Source organism: Trifolium pratense, linkage group LG2 (genome assembly GCF_020283565.1).
Source record: "Trifolium pratense cultivar HEN17-A07 linkage group LG2, ARS_RC_1.1, whole genome shotgun sequence".
NCBI lineage: Eukaryota > Viridiplantae > Streptophyta > Magnoliopsida > Fabales > Fabaceae > Trifolium > Trifolium pratense.
In genome coordinates, this window is record NC_060060.1 from 68,114,116 (window position 1) to 68,141,582 (window position 27,467).

The 27,467-nt window shown below is 33.8% G+C and overlaps 1 protein-coding gene and 1 long non-coding RNA gene across 2 annotated transcripts; both read left to right on the top strand.

The window, feature by feature from the left end:
- Positions 1-17: 17 nt before the first annotated feature.
- On the top strand, positions 18-5,062 carry LOC123907807. Its single transcript, XR_006809492.1, has 6 exons — positions 18-177; positions 440-723; positions 1,567-1,689; positions 1,795-4,200; positions 4,363-4,419; positions 4,626-5,062. It is a non-coding gene; the product is annotated as an uncharacterized LOC123907807 (long non-coding RNA).
- Positions 5,063-22,513: 17,451 nt separating this feature from the next.
- Positions 22,514-25,838, top strand: LOC123905286 (PKS-NRPS hybrid synthetase cheA-like). The gene is made up of 3 exons (XM_045954897.1): positions 22,514-22,554; positions 22,883-24,702; positions 24,804-25,838. Exons 1-3 carry the CDS (start codon positions 22,521-22,523, stop codon positions 25,836-25,838), a joined length of 2,889 nt encoding a protein of 962 aa, XP_045810853.1. The 5' UTR covers positions 22,514-22,520.
- The last annotated feature ends 1,629 nt before the right edge of the window (positions 25,839-27,467 follow it).

Genomic DNA, 27,467 nt, shown 5'->3' on the forward strand with positions numbered 1-27,467 from the left:
ACTGTGCATATGCTTAACATGCTTGTACACTTGAATGTTTTATTTTTGAGGTTTTCAGATCAAGCCACTTGTGAAAGTCACTGTTACTCTCTCTCACTTATTTACTTCTGTGCCTGGTTGAATATTTTACATTGAAGACCATGCTCTGAACTAGTGTGGGGGAGGATATTTATCTTGGTACATCACTTCTGCTAGTTCTTGTTGATTGAATTTTCTGGCTTGTTTTAATTAAGTTATAATAGAGATTATATCTTTGAGGGACCCTTGAAAATTTTATTTAACAGACTTGTTCAATGTTGATAATGGGGTTGTCTCAATGTGCTATGTTGACTATCTTTTTGTAAACTAACTTCTAAATGTGAGATTTGGGCCTCTATAAGGGGATACATTCTAGAACTTGTCTTGTGTTCCACTGAAATTGAAATGCATAAAATCGCAGGGTAAGGGGACATATAAGAATGATAAGGCTGGATTGACACTTGCTGATCTTGCTTACCGACGTGCAAAAGCAGTAAAGGCCACTAAGAGGGCACTAGACTCTGGCAAGATTGTGAAGAATCATCAAAAGAAATCTAATAAATCTAATCCTTTGCCAAAACCTTCCTCTTCCAGGCTAGAGGAAATGCGGGAGCTATTCCAGACTGACGTGAAGGATAAAAAGCCGAAATGGAGAGGTTCTTGAACAGGAAAGAAGGCGAAGAAGTCATTGAAAAGCAAGTCAAGGTATCAATTGAAAAATCTATCTCATTTTTGAAACTCTTATCTGATCTTTTTAGGCATCGGTAGAAATATTAATTTCATTCTTGATCAACTCAAAAATGTCTTTTGTTTCTGTTCTGTGATTAATGTGGAGTTGTGGTCTGAGGCTTTCAATCGGGCAACTTAACAAATAATGATATAATCCTTTTCATTTTCTTGGTGCTAAGAAAATGTCTAAATATTTTTTACTTAATATTTTCCTCTAAATAGAAAGTAAAACATATCAGTTAATAAATTTGTGATATTTTCTTTCTCTTCCGGTGTAAGAAAATATGGTTTATCCTTTAATTCACTTCCATAACTCTCATTATACGGTGATCTGAGATACTACATTTAACAGTGAGATTCATCCCATTCCCATTATATTTTAATTTTTTTACCATTTTCATGTGGAAAATTGACATAAATTCTATTGCATTTCAATATTCTAACTTTACTTTTTTTTCATTTTTTTTTCTCCAGAAAAGTGGTTTCTTTTATCAATTATAAGTTTCATAACACTGGCAGGGTTGCAATGCATGTCTCATAATTTTTGTAATGCCAATATTTCTTTTCAGTAAACTTTCACTTTATTGTCTATGGCTTTGTTCTCAAATTGAGAACCCAAAATCTTCACTACTCACTAACTCAATGTTTGATCTACTTCTACTATATTTTAAACGTATACGGAACAAAAAATATTTTTGAATTGTGTGGGAGATGATTTTGAACCAGTTACATTGAATTGTGGCTACCATATTAATTTAAGAGGAGATACTTGGAATTTTACACAGAACTTAGAGTTAATTTATCTCGTTCTTTTTGCAGCTGTAACCAGTGCTGCCATGCTGATGGGTTGCAGTTCCCAGGAATTAATAACGGCATTATCTACCCATAAAATCCAACCTTGCGAGCGAGGACACTGTTGCCACAAGTTTGACATTATTGCAGGTTTGTTTTTTACTCTAACACGTCCGTTCAATTTTTTGTGGCTCTAAATGCTCTATATTCAGTATGTTTATCTATCTATCTATCTTTTTCACATCCTATTCTCAGGCAATTGAAACAAGAGATACAATTGCCAAATTTATTTATGCAAGCTTGTTTGAATGGCTTGTACAACAAGTTAACAAGTCACTTGCACTGGGTGAAAACCATACAGAGAAATTCATTAGTATCCTTGCTTTTTATGGGTTTCAGCCATTCCAGGTATTCAATTTGTATTAATTTGCTAACATGGAGATAAGAGACTGTTGAAGTAAACAAATTGTGTGCATTTTTTGGAACAATGAAAATGCCAAAAAGAATTCATTATTTCCAGAAATAAATCATTCCTACTTAACATTTTATCTTCATTCCATCACAATGGTTCACTTCAAGAGTCCCACATCTTATTAGCAAGTTAAAATGAACACGTATTTTGAAAATGCAAATAGAAAATGTTTTCATTAAGTCAACGGGTTCTTAAATTCTGTTTCAAAAGAAATATTTTCATTGCTTTCATGATAATGATATCAATACAGTATAGCATATTTAATCATGTAGGTACTCGTATGATAACATTGTTTTTCCTCGTTATTCCCCTAAAACTCTACACCCTTCACTAAACCCTCACTTTCATACTTGCTCTTGCCACCACATCGCCTTCATTGCATGAACTGACTTGATGATTCCCTCTCAAAAGGTATTCAACATGATTCGTTGTGTGTGACAGACTTGATAATTCCTTCTCATAATATGTAGGTATGTTCTTCGAACTTCTTTGGTTTTTTTTTGGATTCTATTTTCTTTTTAATTATTTTCAATATTTCTCATCTGGGTTTCCAATTTCAATTCTTAGCTATTCTTCTTTCAATTTTATTTTCTTGCCATTTATTATTAGGATTTACTGTTTTTGGTTAATCTTTTGGTAGTTCATTATATAATTGATGATTTTGTGCCGTTTATTTAACACAATGATTTTGACTTTGTTGGTGATGTCTTTTGAATGATGAGAACTGATTTTGAAAGGATTTGTTATACTAAAGTTGTTTTGGACAAGAAATGGTTTTCTGAATTTTAATCAACTAGATGGTTGTGTGTAACATGTAGTCCACTTTACATGGTAGAAGTTTTTTTTTTGTTCTTGTTTTTTTTTTTTTTAGAGTTTCTCGTTTCTAATTACTACACCCCATTTTATAAAACTTTAGCTAAATGGGTTCTTCGGCTAAAATTACAACTCCATTATTTTTTGTGTGTTTTATGATTTGGTCAATTAATATGGTCCTTTGTCATGAGTCACAATTACACATTTCCACTTAGAGAAACGATCAAAATACTCTTCAAGAGTGATATATGAGGAATATACTATATGTGCATCTGATAATTTTTTTGTTCTATATATGTTTGCTGTCATCTATTATATTTATGTTTTTAATCTATAAATATATCTATAACTAGAATACATGGTTTTCACATACCCTATTTTCTTTTATTTAACTGCAATCACACACGGTTTCTGAAATGTTATCCCCTTCCACTGTCCCTTTCTCAATCTCTCTCCCCTTCACTTCTCACAGAAATGCATTCTTATTCAAACCACACAACAAATGAAATAAATGATGGGAAGGAAATAGAAAACATAGAAATGTGGTTTTTTATTTTGTCAATTACATAAATTGTCTTTATGATGGGAAAGAAGGAATTACGTAGTATGTCGGAAGAGACTTGAAGAGGGAAGGGAATTACATAGGGCAGTATTAACATGGCGTTTTTTGTTTTGTTTTTGACATCATCAGTTGAAGCAAAGGTGATTTTCAATTTGTGTTTTGAACCGTCGATCACATAAGAAAGATCACTCACGCAGTCATGCTGCAAAGGTTTGCGGCACTCTGTAAACTTCTATTGTTTCCTCTTCTTTTGCTATCTCTCTGAACTCATTTTTATATTTGCTATTTTCACTTCCTAAATTCATTATGATTTCTATTGATCACTGTTTTTTCTCCCTTATGATTTTTCACCCGTTTGGTGAATTTTATGAAGTTTAAAAAGTTTTATAATTTCTATTGATCACTTTTTGAAAAGTTTAAAATGTCTATTTATGTCAAATTTGATGAAAAAAAGATTGTAAATACCTCTTGGTGAATTTTATGAAGTTTAAAAAGTTTTACAATTTTTATTGATCACTTTTTGAAAAGTTTAAAATGTCTATTTATGTCAAAATTGATGGAAAAAAATTGTAAATAGAAGCCATTGTTTGTGGTTGCATCTTTCTTTTGGCATATGTTCGACGTGAAAGGATGAATGAGTCTTATAATTTTGATGTTTTGAATTCAAACTGTGATTTAGAAAGTGAAATGCATAAATGAAGGGGCCATATGGTGCAAAAGAGTGTAACCGCAACAACTCAAAAATACGAGGAAGTTCCATGGTTGGCCTAAGCGAAAATGGAAGAGAAAGTGCCCTCTCTCTGCTGCCAAATAGGTTTCCTCTTCTCTGTTACTTTTATTGTTCTTACTTTCTTCTAACTTGAATTGCTTTTTCAAAATTTCAATCAGGTTATTTTGCTTACAAACACACAATTTACACACTTATTATGTTTGGGTTCCATTTTTTATGTTTTTGAAATTTTTATTTAATTATTAGGCTAAAACTGGATGATGTCTTTGGGGCTCCAAAGTAACCTCATTAATGATAACACAGGTCAGTTATTATTCAATCGATCAAAGATTTTTCATTTCATTCTTAGAAGCATTAAAAGTTTCAAACTTTGGAATAAGTTATTGTTTTGATCAAATTTTCATTGGTGGGTCAGTTTGTGTTATTTTGGGTTTTTTGTTTAAATTTGGTAATTAGGTTTTTGAAATTTATTTACTAATTGATTTATTGTTACAAACCGTCTTTTGTAGCTTCAGATTCAATCTTCGTTGAGATTCAATGAAGCTTCAAATTCAATCTTCCTTGAAATCCAGGTTCAGTTGAAACCCCACTACATAGCTAGCTTATTGTATGGTAACTCTAATTTGAGTGATAGAATAGAATGAAATAATATCAAACAAGAAGTTCTTGATATGATTAAAATAACCTTATAAAATATGTTGATTATTGTTGGTGGTAATAGGAACGTTAAAACTTAGAAGTTGCTCAATGGAAAATGTAGGGTAATTTACAGGGTTGTTAAGCATTAGCTGGATTGACTTTTATTTTTATGTTGAGCATTAGCTTAGATGTATGTGCATGGAATTCTTCACTCTGATATGTGGGGTGTGACACCCTCCAATTTGTGGGACTGGGGTGTACTTCGGGAGATGATATCAAAGATAGGTGTAAGAAATTCACTTCGTGATGCCCCTATGCCAACTGCATTTAACAGTCAAATTCTAGGCAACAATTTGTGTTTTGTACCATATACTTTTAATATATGACTATGATGCTCCTATTAATTTTCATCACTGAACTGCTTCAGCCTTATGTAAACTCACAACGGATTAAAAGAGTAAAAATATCAATCACAAATGTAGAGTCCCACAACCTCAATATACTAACTTCAATCTAAATTGAAACCTCTTAATCTAAATCTTGTTGCATTAAAATGCTTACAGTTGAAAATGACAGCTAGCATTATTTTCTGATTAAATTAGGATTTAATGATTATAATCACGTCTTTATTGATTGTATAGTTTATTTCCTAGAATAGGATTGTACTCTGTGTATATATACATCTTATGCATATGGAATAAAAAAAAACTATTCAGCTAATTTCAATTTGGCATCAGAGCGCAAAAAAAAAAAAAAAAAAAAAAAAATATTCCGCTGCTATCTCTCTGTCTCTGAACCCTAGCCACCTTCCTCTTCTCCTCTCCTTTACATTCTTTTCAGTTTCTATACCATGTCTGGAACAGAGATTCATAAAACTGTGGAGAATACTTCCAACACCAAGACATCGTCCATGACACCGTCGACGGTGACCGTTCACGAAACTTCCTCCCCACCAGTTTCTATAAAATTGGATGGGGCTAACTATCGGATCTGGTCCCAAATCATGGAGATGCATATTGCTGGAAGAAAAAAAAAGGGATACATCAATGGAAGGAAGGCTGCTCCAGCAGAGAGCGACCCTAAGTATGATGACTGGGAGTCCGAAGATGCGCTCGTCAAGGGTTGGCTCATAAATTCCATGACAGACAAACTGATGACACACTTCGTCCAATGTGGGACGGCTAAAGATGTCTGGGATGCTGTCAAAAGGAGCTATCTTGATGTCTCAGATTCTTCACAAGTCTATGAACTAATGAAGAAGTCTTTTCAATCCCGTCAAGAAGGTCGTCCACTTTCAGAATATTACAATGAGCTTAATTCAATTTTTCTAGAACTTGATTATCGCAGACCCAATGATATGTCATGTCCAAATGATGTTGAAAAATTGAGGAAACGCACTGCTGACGATCGAGTTTATGTCTTTCTCGCTGGCCTTGATCACAGCCTGGATCACATTAGTAGCCGAATCTTAGCAGCTACTCCTTTGCCAAGTCTTGAAGAAGTCTATTCACAAGTCCGTCGTGAAGAGCAGAGACAACTCACCATGGGAATAGAAGATCGATCAGAAGTATCAGCCCTAGTTGTCCATAAGAACAACTCTCAGGAAACAACTGCTTCTCGGTCTTCTAACTCACTCTCTCGTTTCTGCAATTATTGCAACAAAAATACTCACACTGAGGATATTTGCTGGAAGAAACATGGTTATCCGGAGTGGTACAAACTCAAGCAAGCTGAAAGGAAAAGTAAAAAATCTGCACAGGTTGCTTCGATAGATAATCCAACTTCTGTTTTTCATGTAACTCGGGCATCTCCAAAGGAAGGTAATTCTGGTTTTGCTTTCATTTATGCTGCTACTAACACTTGGGTTATTGATTCAGGGGCAACTGATCACATGACTAGTTATTCTTCTGTGATTGACTCACTAATTCCTTCACCTATTAAGTCTGTCCAGGTTGCTAATGGGACTCCTATGCCGATCTCTGGATCTGGAAATGTCTCACTTTCTTCCTCACTTCCCTTATCCTCAGTTTTACTTGCACCTAACCTCTCTAACAATCTTCTATCCATTAGCAAAATTACCAAAAATCTTAATTGTTCTGTAACCTTTCATTCTTCACATTGTGTATTTCAGGACAATCTTACGAAGATGACGATTGGTGTTGGTAAGGAGAGAGGGGGTCTATATTACTTGGAAGGGGCAGGAGGATTACAACAAAAACCAGATCAAGTTCTTCAAGTGACACAGAAGTCATCTGAGAGATTGAAGCTTCTCTTATGGCATTGTCGATTGGGTCATCCATCATTTTTTTACTTAGAACGTTTGTTCCCTCAGTTGTTCAAAAACGTTCACGTTTCTAGTTTAAAATGTGAACATTGCATTTATGCTAAAAATCATCGTGTACCTTTCAAAATAAGTATTAATAAAAGTCCATTTCCTTTTACCCGTGTCTTTACAGATGTTTGGGGTCCTTTTTCTACTCCTTCAACCTTGGGTTATAGATATTTTGTGTCTTTTATTGATGATTGTACCAGAGTGAGTTGGGTATATTTGCTAAAATCTAAACATGAAGTTTTAGATGTTATTCCAAAATTTTCAAAAATGATAGTAACTCAATTCAACACTCAGGTTAAAGTATTTCATTCTGACAATGGTCGTGAGTTTAAAAATCAGTCTCTTGCTAAGTTTTTTGAAGAAAATGGAATTTTGCACCAGACATCATGCACTTATACACCACAACAGAACGGTACAGCAGAGCGTAAAAACCGACACATTCTTGAGGTGGCTCGGGCATTATGCTTTGCTATGCATGTTCCTAAACGTTTTTGGGCTGATGCAGTCATGACCGCTATTTTTCTAATAAACCGAATGCCTGCACGTGCTATTGACTATCAAACACCTTTCCGAATGTTGTCTCAATTTTACTCTATTCCTTCCGCCTTAAACATTTGTCCTAGAGTTTTTGGTTGTGTTTGCTATATTCATGTTCACTCACACCAGAGGGATAAGCTTGATCCTCGTGCTCTAAAATGTGTCTTTCTTGGTTATTCATCCTCTCAAAAGGGATATAAATGCTACCATCCTCCCACCATGAAATATTTTGTTACCATGGATGTCCAATTTTGTGAACGCGAGTCTTATTTCAGTGGAGACGTGTCTCTAAGTCCACTTCAAGGAGAAATTGACAGCAAAGAGGAAGACAAACTATGGCTAGATGAGAAGAAATTTTGGAACTCAGGTAGTCAAGGGGATCCCATAAAGGACACAGTTGATGGTCAGGGGGAGCCCTTGGGAGATATAATTGATGGCCAAGAGGAGCCAGTTGTACATGACATAGTTGATAGTCAAGGGGAACTTGACGAAGAGCTAATTGATGATTTAGAGAAGTTTACAAATTCCCCAGAACCTATAACAACTGAGCTTGAAACTAGTTTAGAGGAAAGGCCAAATAGTCTTTTTAAGAAGTGTTATACAAGGAAGAATAAGGCTGCTCATCCGAATGCCCCTCTCAATGATACAAATACCCCTCTCGATGATACTACTACACCAACGGATGACTCTTCTGAGACTAATCTTGAGGTACATTCTTCTTTGCCCATCTTGTCTTCAGAAATTTCTATTTTAGGTTCACAGGTTAGAAACCAAGATAGGAGATATCCTTCTCGTGACCGTAGACCACCTGAGAGGTTTGGTTTTTTTCCTGAAAATTCTGGTTCTTCAAACTGTGTCTATCCCATTTCTGATTATGTCTCATACCATCGTTTGTCAAAAACTCACCTTTCTTTTGCCTTTCAATTATCATCTATGTCTATTCCTAGTCATTTTCAGGAAGCCCTTGAAAATCCTAAGTGGAAATCTGCTATGGTAGACGAAATGAAGGCTCTTCAGAAGAACTCTACTTGGGAGATGGTCGAGCTTCCGAAAGACAAGAAGACAGTTGGATGTAAGTGGGTTTTCTCAGTTAAGTACAAGTCAGATGGTACAATTGACAGGTACAAGGCCAGATTGGTTGCTAAGGGATATACCCAAACTTACGGAATAGACTACCAAGAAACCTTTGCTCCTGTGGCAAAAATGAGCACTGTTAGAGTCATACTCTCTCTCGCGGTTAATCTAGATTGGCCATTGAGACAACTAGATGTGAAGAATGCCTTTCTACACGGCGATCTCTTGGAAGAGGTATATATGGATCCTCCTCCTGGATTTACACCAAAAGGAGGTAAGGTTTGCAAATTGAAGAAGGCGTTATATGGATTGAAACAATCACCAAGAGCATGGTTTGGGAGATTTAGTCATTCGATGAAGAAGTATGGGTTCAAGCAAGCTATGGCTGACCACACTCTGTTTTACAAAAGAGTTGGTACTGATATTACCCTTCTTATTGTCTATGTTGATGATATGATTGTCACAGGTAGTAACCTCCATGAGATAGGGGAGCTTCGAGACTATTTGGCCAAGGAATTTGAAATGAAGGACTTGGGAGATTTGAAATACTTCCTTGGCATTGAAGTATCTCGTTCTAAGCAAGAACTTTTCCTCTCACAACGGAAGTATACATTAGATCTCTTGGCTGAAACAGGTAACTCGGCTTGTCAACCAGTGGATACACCCATTGAGGTGAATCATGGCTTGAGTATCTATCCAGATCAAATTCCAACAAATAAAGAGAGATATCAAAGAATGGTTGGAAAGTTGATCTATTTGACTCACACAAGACCCGATATATCATATGCGGTCAGTGTTGTGAGTCAATTTATGCATAATCCTAGTGAGCAACACATGAGTGCAGTGAATCGTATCTTGGCCTATCTTAAGTCTTCACCGGGAAAAGGCATACTGTTCTCAAGACATGGTCATTTGGACATTGTTGGTTACACTGATTCAGACTTTGCAGGGTCTAAATTGGATAGAAAATCTACATCAGGTTATTTGTCATTTGTTGGAGGAAATTTAGTTACTTGGAGAAGCAAGAAACAGAAGGTAGTGTCATTATCCAGTGCAGAAGCTGAATATCGTGCTCTTCACCATGCAACTACAGAGCTTACATGGCTTAATATTCTCCTAACTGAACTGGGGTTCGGTTCAGAGAAACCGATGACACTTTTTTGTGATAATACAGCAGCTATTGAGATTGCAAATAATCCAGTGCAACATGATCGAACTAAGCATGTTGAACTGGACAGGAACTACATCAAGGATAACTTGGACACCGGCAAGATAAAGGTTCCTTACATTAAAAGTGCAGATCAGCTAGCTGATATGATGACTCATGCTGTTCCTAGCAGTCCATTTCATTCAGTTTTATCCAAGTTGGGCATGTCTGATATCTATGCACCAACTTGAGGGGGAGAGTTGAAAATGACAGCTAGCATTATTTTCTGATTAAATTAGGATTTAATGATTATAATCACGTCTTTATTGATTGTATAGTTTATTTCCTAGAATAGGATTGTACTCTGTGTATATATACATCTTATGCATATGGAATAAAAAAAAACTATTCAGCTAATTTCAATTCTTACTTCAGTTAATGATCAGAAATTTTGTTTGCTTACACAATGATGTTTTTCTTGTTCACCAAATTGAGAGCTTTTAGCCTTAAGACTTAAGAGGTTTTAACAAGAGTTAGATTAAGCGCTTTTTGCCTAGTTTAGGATTGAGATGAGCTTATTATTATTCGTTTCCTTTGTGTGATCCCTTGGTCGTATCTCAATCCCTTGTTCTGATGCTGCGGAGCTGCAGCCGAAGTTTTATTCACTGCGTAATTTCCGTGTGCTCTGGTGACTAAGGAACGAGATCCCGGGTCGGACGCGCTAAATAACTCATTCTCAGTCTTAGGCAATATTAACAGTCATCAGAGTTTGGTTCCCTGTGTGCTGCGGGGTGTGTTAAGGACCATCTGTTTTAGTGTTTTATCTGCTAAGCTTCAATTTGTAGTGTGGCTGGTTGTAACAGGCTGAATGTTGTTTATCTGTTCTGTCTGTAATGGGGACTGGTAGATGTTGGAAACCTGCATAATTAGCTAATTGTATGTGTAGGGGTTGTTTTGTTCTACCTGTAAACAAAATACTGAGAAGTAATTAACGCCAATAAAATTAAGTCGGTGCATAGTCTTGTTCTCAAAATAATTCCATATGATTTGGTTCTAATATGAATTCTTAGAATTACGAAAGGAAGACAAAGAGAAAGGGAAAAACTATACTCATGTGATTATTAAACTCGGTTCTTAAAGATAAATTCGTTAAGTGCCCTTACTTGGATTTGTAGTGATTTTCCTCCTAAGCTTGAGGTCTGAGACTTCCCTTCTTTACCTTCTCTTCTTCCCTTACGTGCTCTCTCTCTATTCTCACACTGTATTTTTTTGTTTCTTTTTTTCGGTATCTGACACCTCTCTTTGTTTTGTCTATTAAAATTAACTCAGTCTATTATTATTATTAAAACCTAATAATGGAAATTAAAACTATGCTTATCCCTTTCAATGGAAATTAAACTATGTTTATTCCTTTCAATGGAATTTAAAACTATGTTTATTCCTTTCTCATCCCTCCCTCTACCAATTTCCTATCTACATCTCCTACTATGCTCTCACACCTCAGTATATAATTTTCTAGTCCTATTTCTTTTAATTTGTTTTTTCTTCTAATTAGCAACATCGTTATTTTATTTTTATTTATCAATTAATTAATTAATTTCCACACAAAATAATTAAACAAACATCGTCAATCAACACCACACCTAAATAATTAAAATAGAGAAAATCCTAATTTTTGGGGCGTTACAAAAAAGACCAAATTTTTTGCCCTAAGTGTTCCTTATAAAAAGGACCAGAGGGAGTACAAGAGGGGATAGATTATACAATTATAGATTTAATATTTATTATTGTTGAGCATGTCTTATGTGATTAATGTTAAATTAATTCCAACAGGTTTCTCTATAAAATATGAGATTTTCTTTTGTCATTTCAACAGTTTCTCGCATGTCCTACGATTTTTTTTATTCTTCCGCTACTTAAGCAGCGAACATTGTAAAAATGAAAAATTTGACAAAAAAAACACCCTACATGAAATTTAAGATTTTAAACGTCAGCTTAAGTAACGAATGTTATAAAACTGAGAATTTTGAGGGAAAAAAAAACAATGCCTTAACAAGAAATTTTCAAGATTTTAAACGTTAGCTACGTAGCGGGTATATTTCGCTATTTAAGTAGTGGACTGTAGTATTTTGGTAGCCTGATATATGAACATTACCAATTTAATACAAAAAACAAAAATTATAACAAAAACAACTTTAACTAGTTTTGGTATTTCGATCTCCAAAACTATATCAAACATTTTTTGAGTATTTTAATTTTTTGAAAACTATATAACTGTTTGCAAGAAGTGAATAAAATAGCCCTTATTTTTCGGTTTTCCATTCTTCCTTCTTTACTCTGGTATACTTTACTAGTATTAAAATAAGTTCTTGTTTTTGTAGTTGAATTGTTAAAGTAGATAAGAATTTAGAAATAATTTTTTTTTTACAATGGGTTAAAGATCGAGCATAGGACCTCCACTATACTATTCAAACCCCTTATCACTAGACTAAACCTAGTGGTTTAGTAGTAATATGTTTTACATGATACTAATAATGTTTTTCAAATATGAGTAAAAGTCGAATAAAAAAGTTACTATAATTTTTGAGATATATAAGATAGTTGATTTTAATAATTTTTGTCGATAGAGTATGACATGAGAATATGAGACTTTATTCATGCAGTTGCCAACATACTTGATTGATTCCCATAATGAGAAGAAATTGGAACGATATGTAGCAATTTTTTCTTTTCACGAACGATATTAGCTAGATCATTGTGACAATCCATGATTATAAGTAATGTTTATTTAAATGCACATTTATTTATTTTAAAAAGCTTGAAAGAATTATTATTTTAGCTAATTACCATTGAGAAAAAAAATTGGTATTCAATTAACCTTATCTTTTTATTATACCCTATTTTTTTTGCACACATGCACTTTCTCTTTTCAATAAATTTAATATATTATGTACAAAAAATTTTAATATGTTATGTACTAAAAAAATTTTGAAAAAAAACTTTAGTTTTTCAAATATATAACATTAATTAGTTTTATTAAAAAAGATAAGAGCAATTGATAATGAGTATAATTCACAAAATGTAACCTTAAATTATCAAAATGACGAATAAAAAGGAATGAAGGGAGTATTAAATTTATTGAAATAAATTATGTTAAAAATAAATTAAACTACATTATAAAAAAGGTAGAAATAAAAACAAAATGTACGTTATATATTTATACCAAGTTAAAATAAATATTTTTGAAAAATATAAAATAAAATATACATAATATATAAATGTGAAAACGAGAAGAATATTGAATTTCAAAAATTGGAATTTTTTTATTGAAATAAATTATAATAAAATTAAATTTTACTTTAATTGAGTATTCAAAAAATAATTAAAAATTAATCAGGACATGAAGTAAAATATATATACACTATGGTGTTTTTATAAGTTATTTGTAATTTTTTGTTTTATAAGGCCTAATAATAAAACTTGTTTTAGATTACGGTGAATTATATTTAGAAGAAGATTAATATGCTTATGAAGCTTAATTCTTTGTTGTGTTTTTTTTGCGAAAGGTTTCGTTAAACCTGCAAGCATTTGGGTTCATCTTTAAATAATCTTCATGCATCTTCAAATGTGAAGTTTTCATGTTCATCTTTAAATAATCTCTACGAACTTCTGCTTTTTTGGGTAGCCACAACTTATTTTGTAGTACCCAACAAACTTTTGAACGACATAATTTATTTTGTGCCATCGATTTTCTCTCTTTATAATTCTTGGCAATTTATTAAATTAATAATCAAAACAAAAAAATATAAAAGAATTTAAATTCACTAAAAAATTACCTTAGCTCAAACTAGTCTGCATTCTAAGACACACACTAACTAAGAATCAGACATGTTTGTATTGGCTTTTTCTAAACATGTTTTTTTTTGTAGTGTTTTGTTTTTCTTTTAATTTTTTTAACAAAGAATTTTTTTATAAAAGCTTTAAATGAAAAATCAGTTTAAACAATTTCTCTTAAAACGTCGTTTTAAGTAATTCATCATTTTGTTACAAATTATTTTACGTCATAAAATTTCAAAAAATTCTCTAAAAAGAAACTATTTTAAATAGAATTTCATTTTTAAAAAATTAAAATCTTTAAAATAAATATTTAATTTATTGAATGTCAAAATCACTCTTTTTATTTATAAAAAAATGAATTTAAAATAACATTTTACTATTTTTAATCAAATTATTATAAAAATGATTTTTAAAAATGTAATGAAAAATCACGCTAAAACACCCTTCAAGAGTCTAGAGCAATGTTTTAAGAACCGGACCGGAGGTCGAACCGTTGTGACAACTGGTTCAAGGGTCAACCGGTCGGATCGGTTCAACCGTTATTGAACCGTTTATATTGAACCGTTCATATAATTTTTTCACGTGTTTGAGTCTATGGTTGGAAAGGAAAGATTTTTTATTTTTTAACCTTTCAATTTCAATCCATCGTTTTTTTTAATTAAAAAATCAGTTTTTTTTTTTTTTTTTTTAAGTGAGAGAAAAACCGGCCGGTTTTTCCGGTTCACCGGTTCACCGGTTCACACCGGTTCACACTGGTTCATACCGGTTCACACCGGTTTTTGACCGGTTCCACTGACTAGCGGTTCTTGCTAGTCGTCCGGACCGCCGAGGGCACCGGTTCGTGGTCGAACTGGTCGGACCGGCCGGTCCGGTTCGGTTTTTAAAACATTGGTCTAGAGGAATCTATAATATGTAAAAAGCCAGACTTATTTCCCTTTCTCTCTCCTCTCCTCATTCAACCTCATTCATCACATTTAATGTTGATATACATATTAATTAAGAGAAGAAATACAATGTGCAATTATTTTGTTCGTCTCTCACTTGCCTCAGCTGTTATGATGTGGTTTGCTTCCTTCTAACTTTCTCAAAAGTTTATAGTATTAGTATTACTATTATTATTATTATTATTATTATTATTATAGTAGGATTTTATTTTTTGACAAATATTAAAGATTTAATTGACTAGCAAACATTAAATAATGATAGTTTTTGTTATTATTGTATTAAATTTTTTGACTAATAATGAGAAAAAAAATTACATGATAAATTACAAAATTAATATAACGATAAAGATTCTTATCAACATATATATATATATATATGGGGTTTTCTAACTTAGACCCTAGTTAGGTCTAAGTTAGCAAGGTGTACCTTTTCAATTGGACCAAAATACCCATTCTTTTAATTTTTGAAAGAATAGAGCAACAGGGGCATTTCTGTAATTTTACCAACCATATACACGCGCCCCACCTTCTGTAATTTTTCCATCAGACAGCCAAGATCTGATCTCATCAAGACTGTCTGATCAATCAAACAGCCCAGATCATCCTGATCCATCCGATTCCAGCGCCTGCGACACACTGGATTACAACCTGGAGAGAGAAACATTTGCTTTTTAAAAGTAGGACACGTGTCACAAAATGGTTGGCTGGACGTGATTTTTGTTCATTTAATACTTTGAACTCAATTATTTCGTTGTAAATTAATTTTTTATTTTTTTATTTTTATACCAAAATTCATAATTTTTTTTTGTCTACAAATAGAGACTTGGTTCGTTTGATTTGGACACCGAAAAAAAAACGCAATTTTTCACTACCTTAATCTCATTTTTTGTCTACTAAATACGTTACTTGTGTGTTGTAATTTAACACGCACCACTCAACCAACTCACTGAAACCATTATACCAGGAAAATAGTAGATAATATTCTGGAACTTTTGGTATATTTTATGAAATTTTTGGAGACCTGAAACTATTTTTAGTTAATTAAATGAGATAAAACGGTAATTAAAAACTAATGTTTGCTTCTGAAACCATTTTACTGGTAGAATGGTTGCACATAGTTGTATTCTGAAACCATTTTACTGGTAGAATGGTTTCAATGAGTAATTTATTAATTGTGTTTGCTTCTGAAACCATTTATCTGGTACAATGGTTTCAGAGAGTTGTAATCTGAAACCATTTTGCTGGTAGAATGGTTTCAGTAAGTTGATTATTAGTCATTTGCTTCTGAAACCATTTAGCTTGTAGAATGGTTTCAGAGATTTGTACTCTGAAACCATTTTCCTGGTAGAATGGTTTCAGTGAGTTGATGTAAGGTAGTGAAAAATGAGATTAAGGTAGTGAAAAATTGGGTTTTTTTTTCTGTGTCAAAATCAAACGAACCAAGTCTCTATTTGTAGAGAAAAAAAAATTATGAATTTTGGTATAAAAAATAAAAAATAAAAAATTAATTTACGACGAAATAATCGAGTTTAAAGTATTAAATGGAAAAAAATTAACGCAGCCAATCATATGCTGACACGTGGCCTTTCTTTTTTAAAAGCTTTCTCTCTCCGCGTGTGGCCTTCACCCACGCGCGCCTGTCGGCGCGTGTGATGCACGCGCTTGGATTTTGTCCAATAACACGCTGCCACGTGTCCTGGGGGTGGGAAAAGAAGGTGGGGGCGCGTGTACTGTTGGGTAAATTACAGAAATGCCCCTGTTGCTCTATTCTTTCAAAAATTAAAAAAATGGGTATTTTTGTCCAACTGAAAAGGTGCACCTTGCTAACTTAGACCCAACTGGGTCTAAGTTAGCAGCCCCATATATATATATATATATATATATATATATATATATATATATATATATATATATATATATATATATATATATATATATATACCATAGCTGTCCAATTTTATCCATATATATTATCATTCTTATCAAAAAAAAAAAAATATGTGTCCAGTCACGAATTATTTTTTCATAATGATATTTTTTCCATATATATATATTCCATATATACTGCTATTAAGGTAGTCACGAATTATTTTTGTCCAGTCCAATCCATTTGCAAGTCTCAACTGATTTGATCCTTATCCAAGTGATCTGCAAGAATGACCATTAATCTTACAATTAATTATCTTCATAAAATTGATTTGTGCCAACCGTAAAGATGTTAAGGTAACTAATTAAGGTAACTAATTAAGGTAGTATCATTCTTATAAAAAAAAACATTAAGGATAAGCATCAGTTACTGCTATTAAGAATCACATTCCTTTATTATAGAAAGTTTTATCTTTTGACTACTTCTAATTCTTTTTTGGTCATAGCAAGGAAAAAATTAAGATATTATGAAACCGTACAATTTATGATTTACCTCAATTTAGAAAAGGAAAACCGTACAATTTAATCATGTAACCGCACAATACATTAAGAATTTTGACTCCACTATTATTTTGGTGCATTAATAAAATTGTTTGACCAATTTTCACTTATATTTTGGGACATATGGAGTATATGATTTTTCGTTGTTTTTTTTTTTTTTGCGTTATTTCTCAATGTTTTAAAAACGAATGCCATTATATAGTCATTATTATTATAGAGGAGGGTTATATTGACTCCAAGAGTAAGTTATAAAAGCTACTCCAAATTATGACCTTTGTTTTTAATTTCAATTAATGGCTAAGATTGATTGATCATAAAACACAAAGTGAAACTTATTTTTTGATTGTATTGGAAAATTATCAAAACATACCTTAAATAGAAGAGAATGAATCAATTATAATTATCAATTGAGACTTATTTTTTGATCACACGGGAAAACAAGGATTCCACACACTCTGAAATGGTGTAACACTAATCGTTTGACAATCCTGTTTCTTTTCATACAATTTTTTACGGTATACTTCTTTTCTTTTCAATTTTACAAGTGTACCATTTTTTTTTGTGGTGTATGCTTTTTTGTTACAATATGAGAATCGTTTAATGATTGAGTATAACCTGGACAAAAATGAATGGCTTCAAAGGTTATATAAAATTAGAGAATCTTGGGTATCAGTTTACAATAGGAGTAATTTTTTTGCAGGGATGAATACAACTCAAAGAAGTGAGAGCATTAATTCATTCTTTGATTCTTTTGTAAATGCATCAACAACTTTGCAAGAATTTGTGTCAAAATTTGAAAAGGCGGTTGATAGCCGCTTAGAGTCAGAAAAAAGAGCGGGTTATGAAAACAGACATAAATGTCGCATTCTAATTAAAAAAAAATGTTACGCGATATTCGTGAAATGTTAATTCGCTATATATAGCATAGCTGTTTAATTCTTGTTGTTAAATTTTGTATGCATAAAAAAAAATAAAAACAAGGGAGGATCTTGTTTTGACAATTAATGATTATAATTAATTCATTCTCTTCAATTTGAAGAATGTTTTGATAATGTTCATTTTCCAGTGTAATCAAAAAATAAGTCTCACCCACCTAATTATTATGAATCAATCTTAGCCATTAATTGAAATTAAAAACAAAGGTCATGATTTGGAGTAGCTTTTATAACTTACTCTTGGAGTCAATATAACCCTCCTCATTATTATATTGTGATTATTGTTAGAAGTCCCACATAGGCTAGAGATATGGTAAAGATAGCCTTTATAAGTGTAGTGCAAACCTCAACTCTCAAGCTAGCTTTTGTGGTTGAGTATAGGCCTCTAAAATTCTGATATGGTATCAGAGCCTATCCTAGATCCATTTGTTGTTTGTTGTGGAGACCTCCCATATTTGGGCCACCCGTTGTTGTTGATTCCACGTTCCAGCTTGTTCAGTTCTGGACGTGAGGGGGTGTGTTAGTAGTCCCACATTGGCTAGAGATATGGTAAAGATAGCCTTTATAAGTGTAGTGCAAACCTCAACTCTCAAGCTAGCTTTTGTGGTTGAGTATAGGCCTCTCAAATTCTAATAATTATTATTATTATTGACCGTAAATCATAATAATAATAATTGTCATCAATACCTATATAATAAGGAATTGTTTCTGAAGTGCTGTATATAGCAAGAAATTATATAGTCATTATTTTTTTAAGGTAAATCATAAATTTACTCTAATAATAATTTTTGTACCAAAACAATTGTTTCTATTTTTTTTTTAATTTTTTTATGAAAGGAAGATTGCCAGCTGCATATAATAATTAACACGCGAAATTAGTGTTGCGTTTTTAACACACAAAATTTACAAATTGTTACAATTTTAAATAACTTCTTATTTTTGAAGGCTATTATATTATAAATTTCGCCTATTATAATTTTTTATAATTTTATAATTTTTTCAAACTAAACAAATTATAATCAAATATTTAAATTATTTATTAAAAAATTAATGCTTTTTATTAAAATAACACTATAGTTCACTAAAAGTTTTTTTTACGGTAACATTTAATTCTTTATTTGTTGAGGTTATTGATTTATTATATTTTTCAATAAATTATTAGCATTCAATTGATTCCATTTTTATGAGATTATTTGCTCTTTTAAAATTGTTAATTATTGACATCCTGTAAAAGTTTATGCAAAACTTTATGATACTGCCTTTAATTGTTAACTATTTGCAAAACTTTAGGGATACTGCCTTTAATTGTTAACTATTTGCAAAACTTTAGGGATACTGCTTTTAATCGTTAGTAGCATCATAGTATTATATATACATCACATTTTCATTTGAAAAACATGTAGCATATATTTTTTCTCAATATAATGATAGTATTATTTTTTATTAGTTTTTATTTGTTTGAACATCAGTTTATTGTTTGAATAGTTATTTTTTCTTTTGTTTCACTCTTACTCATTCATTTAATTTGTTATTTTTTCCCAATTTTACAGGTTTTTTCTATGATTATTTCTTTCATTTGATTATTTGATCTTTTCAGGTTTTAAGGTTTCTTTTCAGTTTATTGTTTGAATAGTTTTTTTTTTCTGTTGTTTCACTCTAACAATTTTAGTGTTTGTAGTGGTTTTTAATGTTTTTGGCCTATTTTAGGTCGTTTATATGGTTTTTGGCCAATTTTAGTTTTTGTAGTCGTTTTTATTGTTTTTGGCCAATTTTAGTGTTTGTAGTCATTTTTATGGTTTTTGGCCTATTTTAGGTCGTTTATATGGTTTTTGGCCAATTTTGGTGTTTGTAGTTGTTTTTATGGTTTTTGGCCTATTTTAGGTCGTTTATATGGTTTTTGGCCAATTTTTGTGTTTGTAGTCGTTTTTATGGTTTTTGGCCAATTTAAGTATTTTTAGTCGTTTTTATGTTTGTAGTGATTTTTAATGTTTTTGGCCTATTTTAGGTCGTTTATATGGTTTTTGGCTAATTTAAGTTTTTGTAGTCGTTTTTATTGTTTTTGGCCAATTTTAGTGTTTGTAGTCATTTTTATGGTTTTTGGCCTATTTTAGTTCGTTTATATGGTTTTTGGCCAATTTTAGTCATTTTTATGGTTTGTAGTCGTTTTTATGGTTTTTGGCATATTTTAGGGTCGATATTTGGGATTTTGGCCAATTTTAGTGTTTGTAGTGGTTTTTAATGTTTTTGGCCTATTTTATGTACGTTCTTTTGTTTTTGGCCAATTTAAGTGTTTGTAGTCGTTTTTATGGGTTATGGCCAATTTTAGTGTTCGTAGTCGTTTTTATGGTTTTTGGCCTATTTTAGGGTCGTTTATATGGATTTTGGCCAATTTTAGTGTTTGTAGTCGTTTTTATGGATTTTGGCCAATTTTTAGTGTTTGTAGTGGTTTTAATGTTTTTGGCCTATTTTAGGGTCGTTTATATAGTTTTTGGCCAATTTTAGTGTTTGTAGTCATTTTTATGGTTTTTGGCCTATTTTAGGTCGTTTATATGGTTTTTGGCCAATTTTGGTGTTTGTAGTTGTTTTTATGGTTTTTGGCCTATTTTAGGTCCTTTATATGGTTTTTGGCCAATTTTTGTGTTTGTAGTCGTTTTTATGGTTTTTGGCCAATTTAAGTATTTTTAGTCGTTTTTATGTTTGTAGTGGTTTTTAATGTTTTTGGCATATTTTAGGTCGTTTATATGGTTTTTGTCCAATTTTAGTTTTTGTAGTTGTTTTTATTGTTTTTGGCCAATTTTAGTGTTTGTAGTCATTTTTATTGTTTTTGGCCTATTTTAGGTCGTTTATATGGTTTTTTGCCAATTTTAGTGTTTGTAGTGGTTTTTATGGTTTTTGGCAAATTTTTAGTGTTTGTAGTGGTTTTAATGTTTTTGGCCTATTTTAGGATCGTTCTGTAGTTTTTGGCCAATTTAAGTGTTTGTAGTCGTTTTTCTGGGTTATGGCCAATTTTAGTGTTCGTAGTCGTTTTTATGGTTTTTGGCCAATTTTAGTGTTTGTAGTCGTTTTTTATGGTTTTCGGCCTATTTTAGGTCGTTTATATGGTTTTTGGCCAATTTTGGTGTTTGTAGTTGTTTTATGGTTTTTGGCCTATTTTTGGTCGTTTATATGGTTTTTGGCCAATTTTTGTGTTTGTAGTCGTTTTTATGGTTTTTGGCCAATTTAAGTATTTTTAGTCGTTTTTATGTGTGTAGTGGTTTTTAATGTTTTTGGCCTATTTTAGGTCGTTTATATGGTTTTTGGCCAATTTTAGTTTTTGTAGTCGTTTTTATTGTTTTTGGCCAATTTTAGTGTTTGTAGTCATTTTTATGGTTTTTGGCCTATTTTAGGTCGTTTATATGGTTTTTGGCCAATTTTAGTGTTTGTAGTCGTTTTTATGCTTTTTGGCCTATTTTATTGTTTGTATTTTAGGGTCGATATTTGGGATTTTGGCCAATTTTAGTGTTTGTAGTGGTTTTTAATGTTTTTGGCCTATTTTATGTACGTTCTTTTGTTTTTGGCCAATTTAAGTGTTTGTAGTCGTTTTTATGGGTTATGGCCAATTTTAGTGTTCGTAGTCGTTTTTATGGTTTTTGGCCTATTTTAGGGTCGTTTATATGGATTTTGGCCAATTTTAGTGTTTGTAGTCGTTTTTATGGTTTTTGGCCAATTTTTAGTGTTTGTAGTGGTTTTAATGTTTTTGGCCTATTTTAGGATCGTTCTGTAGTTTTTGGCCAATTTAAGTGTTTGTAGTCGTTTATCTGGGTTATGGCCAATTTTAGTGTTCGTAGTCGTTTTTATGGTTTTTGACCAATTTTAGTGATTGTAGTCGTTTTTAAGGTTTTTGGCCTATTTTAGGGTCGTTTATATAGTTTTTGGCCAATTTTAGTGTTTGTAGTCGTTTTTATGGTTTTTGGCCTATTTTAGGTCATTTATATGGTTTTTGGCCAATTTTGGTGTTTGTAGTTGTTTTTATGGTTTTTGGCCTATTTTAGGTCCTTTATATGGTTTTTGGCCAATTTTTGTGTTTGTAGTCGTTTTTATGGTTTTTGGCCAATTTAAGGCTTTTAGTCGTTTTTATGTTTGTAGTGGTTTTTAATGTTTTTGGCCTATTTTAGGTCGTTTATATGGTTTTTGGCCAATTTTAGTTTTTGTAGTCGTTTTTATTGTTTTTGGCCAATTTTAGTGTGACGTTTTCTCTCCCGACCCCCCCCCCCCCATTTCTTTTATACCCCCCGAAAATCCCATTTTGCCCCTTGCGGTATAAAAAAATTTTGCCAAGAGACTTCGGTTTTTACGAACCGCAGGCCATGGACTTCGGTTTATATAAACCACTCGCTAAATTACTTCGGTTAATGTTAACCGAAGTGTTTCTATATATAAATACTCTGCTGTCAGTTCTTATTATTCACAAAACGAGAATTTGAAAAGCTTACGGAAAGAAGATCAATTTTTGACGCATTTGAGGCTTGAAATCGAGGTTGAAGCATCATCTAATGGATTCAACACGCACCAAAGCACAAAACTCAGGTAACCACCGATTTAAATTCGTTTTTTCTTGCTATCATAGGTTCTGTTCTCGCAAGGTTTCTGACAGTAATCCTTCGGGGAATATAAACCGAAGTCAAGTTATGTGACCTTCGGTTTATACGAACCGAAATGTTGATCCTCTGCGTTAGGCTTAGGCTTGGCTTGACTTGACTTTATATTGACTTATAAACTGTACTTCATATTGACTTGGCTTTATTTTGGCTTCATATTGACTTCATAGTGTCCTATGTGTTTAATTAGTGTTGTAATAGGATTGTAAATATTATGTGTGGTTGATTGATTGTTTTTTCATTTGCGTATGCTGTAGTTACGGAAGGCGAAATTAACGAAGTTGTCGAAGTTAGGCGACCTGTTGTGCTTGGCCTTTTTGCAACGGCCATTGTTCCATCTGGTCAACCAAGAAGTCCTCCTAATGTGCCGCAGCCGATAGAAATTGACACGTCGTCTCATTTTGCGACTGATAGGGAAGAGAACGACAGAGATGAGTTGATCAAATGGGCTCGAAGCGTGTCGCAAAGTTTAAGGTTCGCAATTATAGTTAGGCGATCCGATTCGGGCGAGAAGAGAAAGGCTCAATTGGTGTTAGAGTGTGAACGTAGTGGGAAGTATGTTCCAGCCAAGAAGAAGTTGAAATCCGATACCTCCGGAACAAGAAAATGCGAATGTCCTTTCCGACTCCGTGGGTATTACAACAAGGCAACAAAACTATGGCGTTTGACTGTTGTCAACGGTATGCATAACCACGAGTTGGACAAAGGGCTTGAAGGGCATCTCGTGGCGGGGCGTTTGAAACCGCAAGAGAAGGAATTTATGGACGAGATGACAAGGAATGCGGTCGCTCCAAAAAACATATTGTCCACATTAAAGGAGAGAGATCCGGAAAACAAGACCTCTGCAAAGCAAGTGTACAACGCTCGTCATAGGTACAGAGTTAAAATGAGGGCGTCCATGACTGAGATGCAACACTTATGTAAGAAGCTTGATGATAACAAGTACTACTACAAGTATCGGACGGTTGTTGAAGATGGAGTAGAACATCTTCAAGATATATTCTTTGCACATCCGAGGTCCATAACTTTATTGAACTCTTTTCATACTGTGCTGATGATGGACTCCACATACAAAACCAGCAAGTACAAAATGCCGCTGTTTGAAATAGTTGGATACACTTCGACCGAGAAGACATTCAACGTTGCTTTTGCCTGGCTCAGTAACGAAAAGGAAGACAACTTTATATGGGCTCTGCAACAACTACGTTGTTTGTTAAGGCGTGAGACAAATTTGCCGAAGGTTATCTTGACGGATCGAGATTTAGCTTTGATGAATGCTATTCCGGCTGTGTTTCCAGAAGCGGCGGCGTTGGTTTGTCGGTTCCATGTTAAGAAGAATGTGAGGACCAAGGCAGCCGAGCTGGTCAAGGTGAGGGATGGGGAAAAGGTCAAGGCGGCGGACATGAGGGAAAGAGTCTGTTTGGCGTTCGAGGATGTGTTAGATTCGTCTACTGAGGCTGAGTATACTGAAAATGTTATGGCTTTTAGGAAGTTATGTGAGAGGTGGCCAAAATTTTTTCGGTACGTTGAAGAGACAATTTTGGACACCGACAAAGAGAAGCTCGTGAGTGCATGGGTGGACAAGTATATGCACATGGGCAACCATACGACAAATAGAGCCGAAAGCGCACACGGTGTTTTGAAAAGTTACTTGACCGACGGTCTCGGTGATTTGGTGAAGGGTTGGGAATCGATTCACAGAATGTTAGGCAATCAATTCACCCAAGTGCAAACTGAATTTGGCCAGAACATGTCTGTGTATGGACACACATACCGGAAGAAAACACTTTACTCGACTTTTATGTTTAAAGTCTCTAGACGTGCAATGAGATACATCCACACTGAATCAAAAAGAGTCGAGTTTACTGGTATGGATAGCATGAAGTGTGGTTGTCTGATGAGGACTAACTACGGGCTGCCATGTGCGTGTTTGATTGCCAAGAAACTGCACCACAATAGGCCTATTAGACTCGATGAGGTTTACAAACATTGGAAGATAATTTGTTTCCAAGATGAAGAAGTTGGTGGCGACGTCGAGGACGATTATGCGTGCACGGCAGAGTGGCAAGCAATTCAGGTGCGTGTTTATTAAAGGCATAATACACTTATTTTACGATTTTACGATCATTATGCGTTGGTTTTTAATTTTTAATGGCATTTTTTTTTTGTTTGTTTTAGGAACGATTGAGGACAGCTGATGTAAGCATGAAAAATGAGATCCGAGATCAACTCCGCAAGATTGCGTATCCTACAACCACCGATGTGGAGCCTCCGACCACAAATGTAAAATCAAAAGGGGCTAAAAAGAAAAAGGTGGTCCGTGGAACAAGATCCACCAGCAGAGATAAGTCTCGATGGGAGCATGTTGAAGAATATTTCACGGAGACACAAGCGTCGCAATCGTCAAAGCCGTCTCCGTCAATTCCGTCCCACTCAAGGCCATCATCATCACAACCTACCGCATCAAACCCTATGCCTACGGTGTCTGAAGCTCCGCTCACTGTGTCCAACCCATTGCCACTAACCTCATCATCTCAAATTTTTGGAATTAACCACATGCCAAAATTCATGCATCCCTTCATTGAAGATATCATCAACGTGGACGGCGACGGCTATTGTGGTTACCGTGCCATTGCATTGGCTCAGAGAGGCAACGAAGATGATTTTGAACTGATACGGTGCAACATGAGCAGGGAGTTGCGATTGAATAAGGATATGTATGTTGCTATATTTGGTTGCGAGGAGCGTTACCAATATATCTGTGATGCACTACTCCCACCCCCGAGGACGAGACAACGTACTAGTATTAGGAATAGTGTTGCACCGATGGATAAATGGTCCACGTTGCCGGATATGGGACATATCGTGGCCACCATATTGGATAGAGTAGTTGTTCAGCTCTCCATACTTCAAAACGGGCCTTGTGAAACTTTTTTCCCATTGCGTTCCATTCCGTCACCAAACCCGTCTTCAAGGGTTATTTGCCTTGGCGCGTTACCGGATCACTATGTTTTGGTAAAGCTTAAAGTTGGGTGTCCGATACCCAAATCAAACAAGTCGTGGAAGCAATATTGTGCTAAACAAAGTTTGGGTTGGGAAGATTCATTCATAGCTGCGCAACATAGGTTCGAGGAGATGATGAGCACCGAGAACGTTGTCCCCGTCAAAATAGTTGGTGCAGGCAGTAGAGAAACTCCATTGGTGATTGACTGATCATTTGGCCTATTTTAATGTATTTTACGTTGTTATATATTTTGATGTAAAGAACATCCATTTTGTAATGATATGAATCGAGATGTAATGACATCCATTTTGTAATGAAATATATTGAAGTGATTTGGTGTTGTGTAATTGTTTGTGTCAATATAATGATATTGGTTGAAGTAATTTTGATGTTGTGTAATTGTATGAATAATTTTTCCAATATGAATGTGTCTGGATGAACAGCATTAACAATGGATTTCGCGTGGATGTCATTCCATGGAAGGTCGTGAGTTACAATATCATTGGTTGTCATGAAAATATATTTCGGTAACTATGTACCGGAATTTACCCAGATTTCGGTAAATATCTGCCGAACCAGCCTATTTCCAGTGAACAACCGAAATTTTCGGTAGCTTGGTACCGAAGTATGCTGTTCTTTCGGCAAATAGTTACCGAACTAAAATTTCGGTAAATATCTGCCGAACCGTACAAATTCCAGTGAACCACTGAAATTTTCGGTAGATTGGTACCGAAACAAGGGGGTATGACAGTCAACTTCGGTGAATATTAACCGAACTCGTAAACTTCGGGGAATGCGAACCGAAATGTGTTTAAATTTACAACTGTTTACTGGGGGTATAAAAGAAAACTGGGGGGTAGAAAAGATGTAAGCATATGCCTAAAAACTTGTTAAAAATCATATAAATAACTTAATCGATACGAACCCGTCATATAATTTATATTTGAGATTACACCGACACTTTTTGTGGTCGAGATTGGACCGACAATTTTTATTTTTATTTTTTTTTTTTTTTTGTGGTCAAGATTACACCGACATTTAGTTGTGGTTAAAATTACACCGACGAAATTATGTGGCTGTAATTAGATTGAATGTAGTATAAAACCGCCGTATGTGTATAGTTGTGAAAAACACGTTTGAACAATTTCGCAAAATGAGTGCTTCAAATCGGTCTGTTAATAACAATAGGGCGACATCTCATGCATTTTCAGTTAAGTTTCGCGGTAACGACGAGTTGTTCTGCGTTGACCTGTCGAACAATTTGACGACTATTCAAGCTCTTAAACGCCAGATCGAAGTCATGTATCGCTTCAAATACGGCAGACAAATCAAAATAGAAAAAATTGCGTATTACGAATCGACAATCGATCTGGCCAGTGATAATGTCGGTGGATATGATGAGCAACCCCGAAAATACGAGTGGAAGGAGTTGAAAAATGATGACGATGTGAACGACATGTTCAATGGGGTAGAAGTTGATCCGAAGTATCCACGTTTGTATGCTACCTTAGTAGTTACAAACTGAAATTTGGTTACTCATGTTGTTGAATTCTCAGTTATGTTGTCGTTGCATTTTCGTTTACGTTATCGCTTATTTTTCAGTTATGTTGTTGTGACCTTTAAATTAATGAATGTTTTTATGTTGCACGTTTTTTATGCTCCATCTAAATTTTCTAAACGCTCGCCAAACGAATCAACACCCACCTACCGCATTTAAGCCCACCTAACTCCGCTAACTACCAATCCACCTCATTAACGCTCACCTACCGCCATAATGTGCACCAAACCCATCTTTAAATTCACGTGTTTTGTTGAATTCAACACTCGACAGAAAAAAA

Coding starts and splice junctions, on each gene's coding strand:
- LOC123905286 (XM_045954897.1), top strand. CDS start 22,521: ATGGATTCAACACGCACCAAAGCACAAAACTCAG. Junction 22,555..22,882: donor CACCAAAGCACAAAACTCAG/GTAACCACCGAT, acceptor CGTATGCTGTAG/TTACGGAAGGCGAAATTAAC. Junction 24,703..24,803: donor CAGAGTGGCAAGCAATTCAG/GTGCGTGTTTAT, acceptor TGTTTGTTTTAG/GAACGATTGAGGACAGCTGA.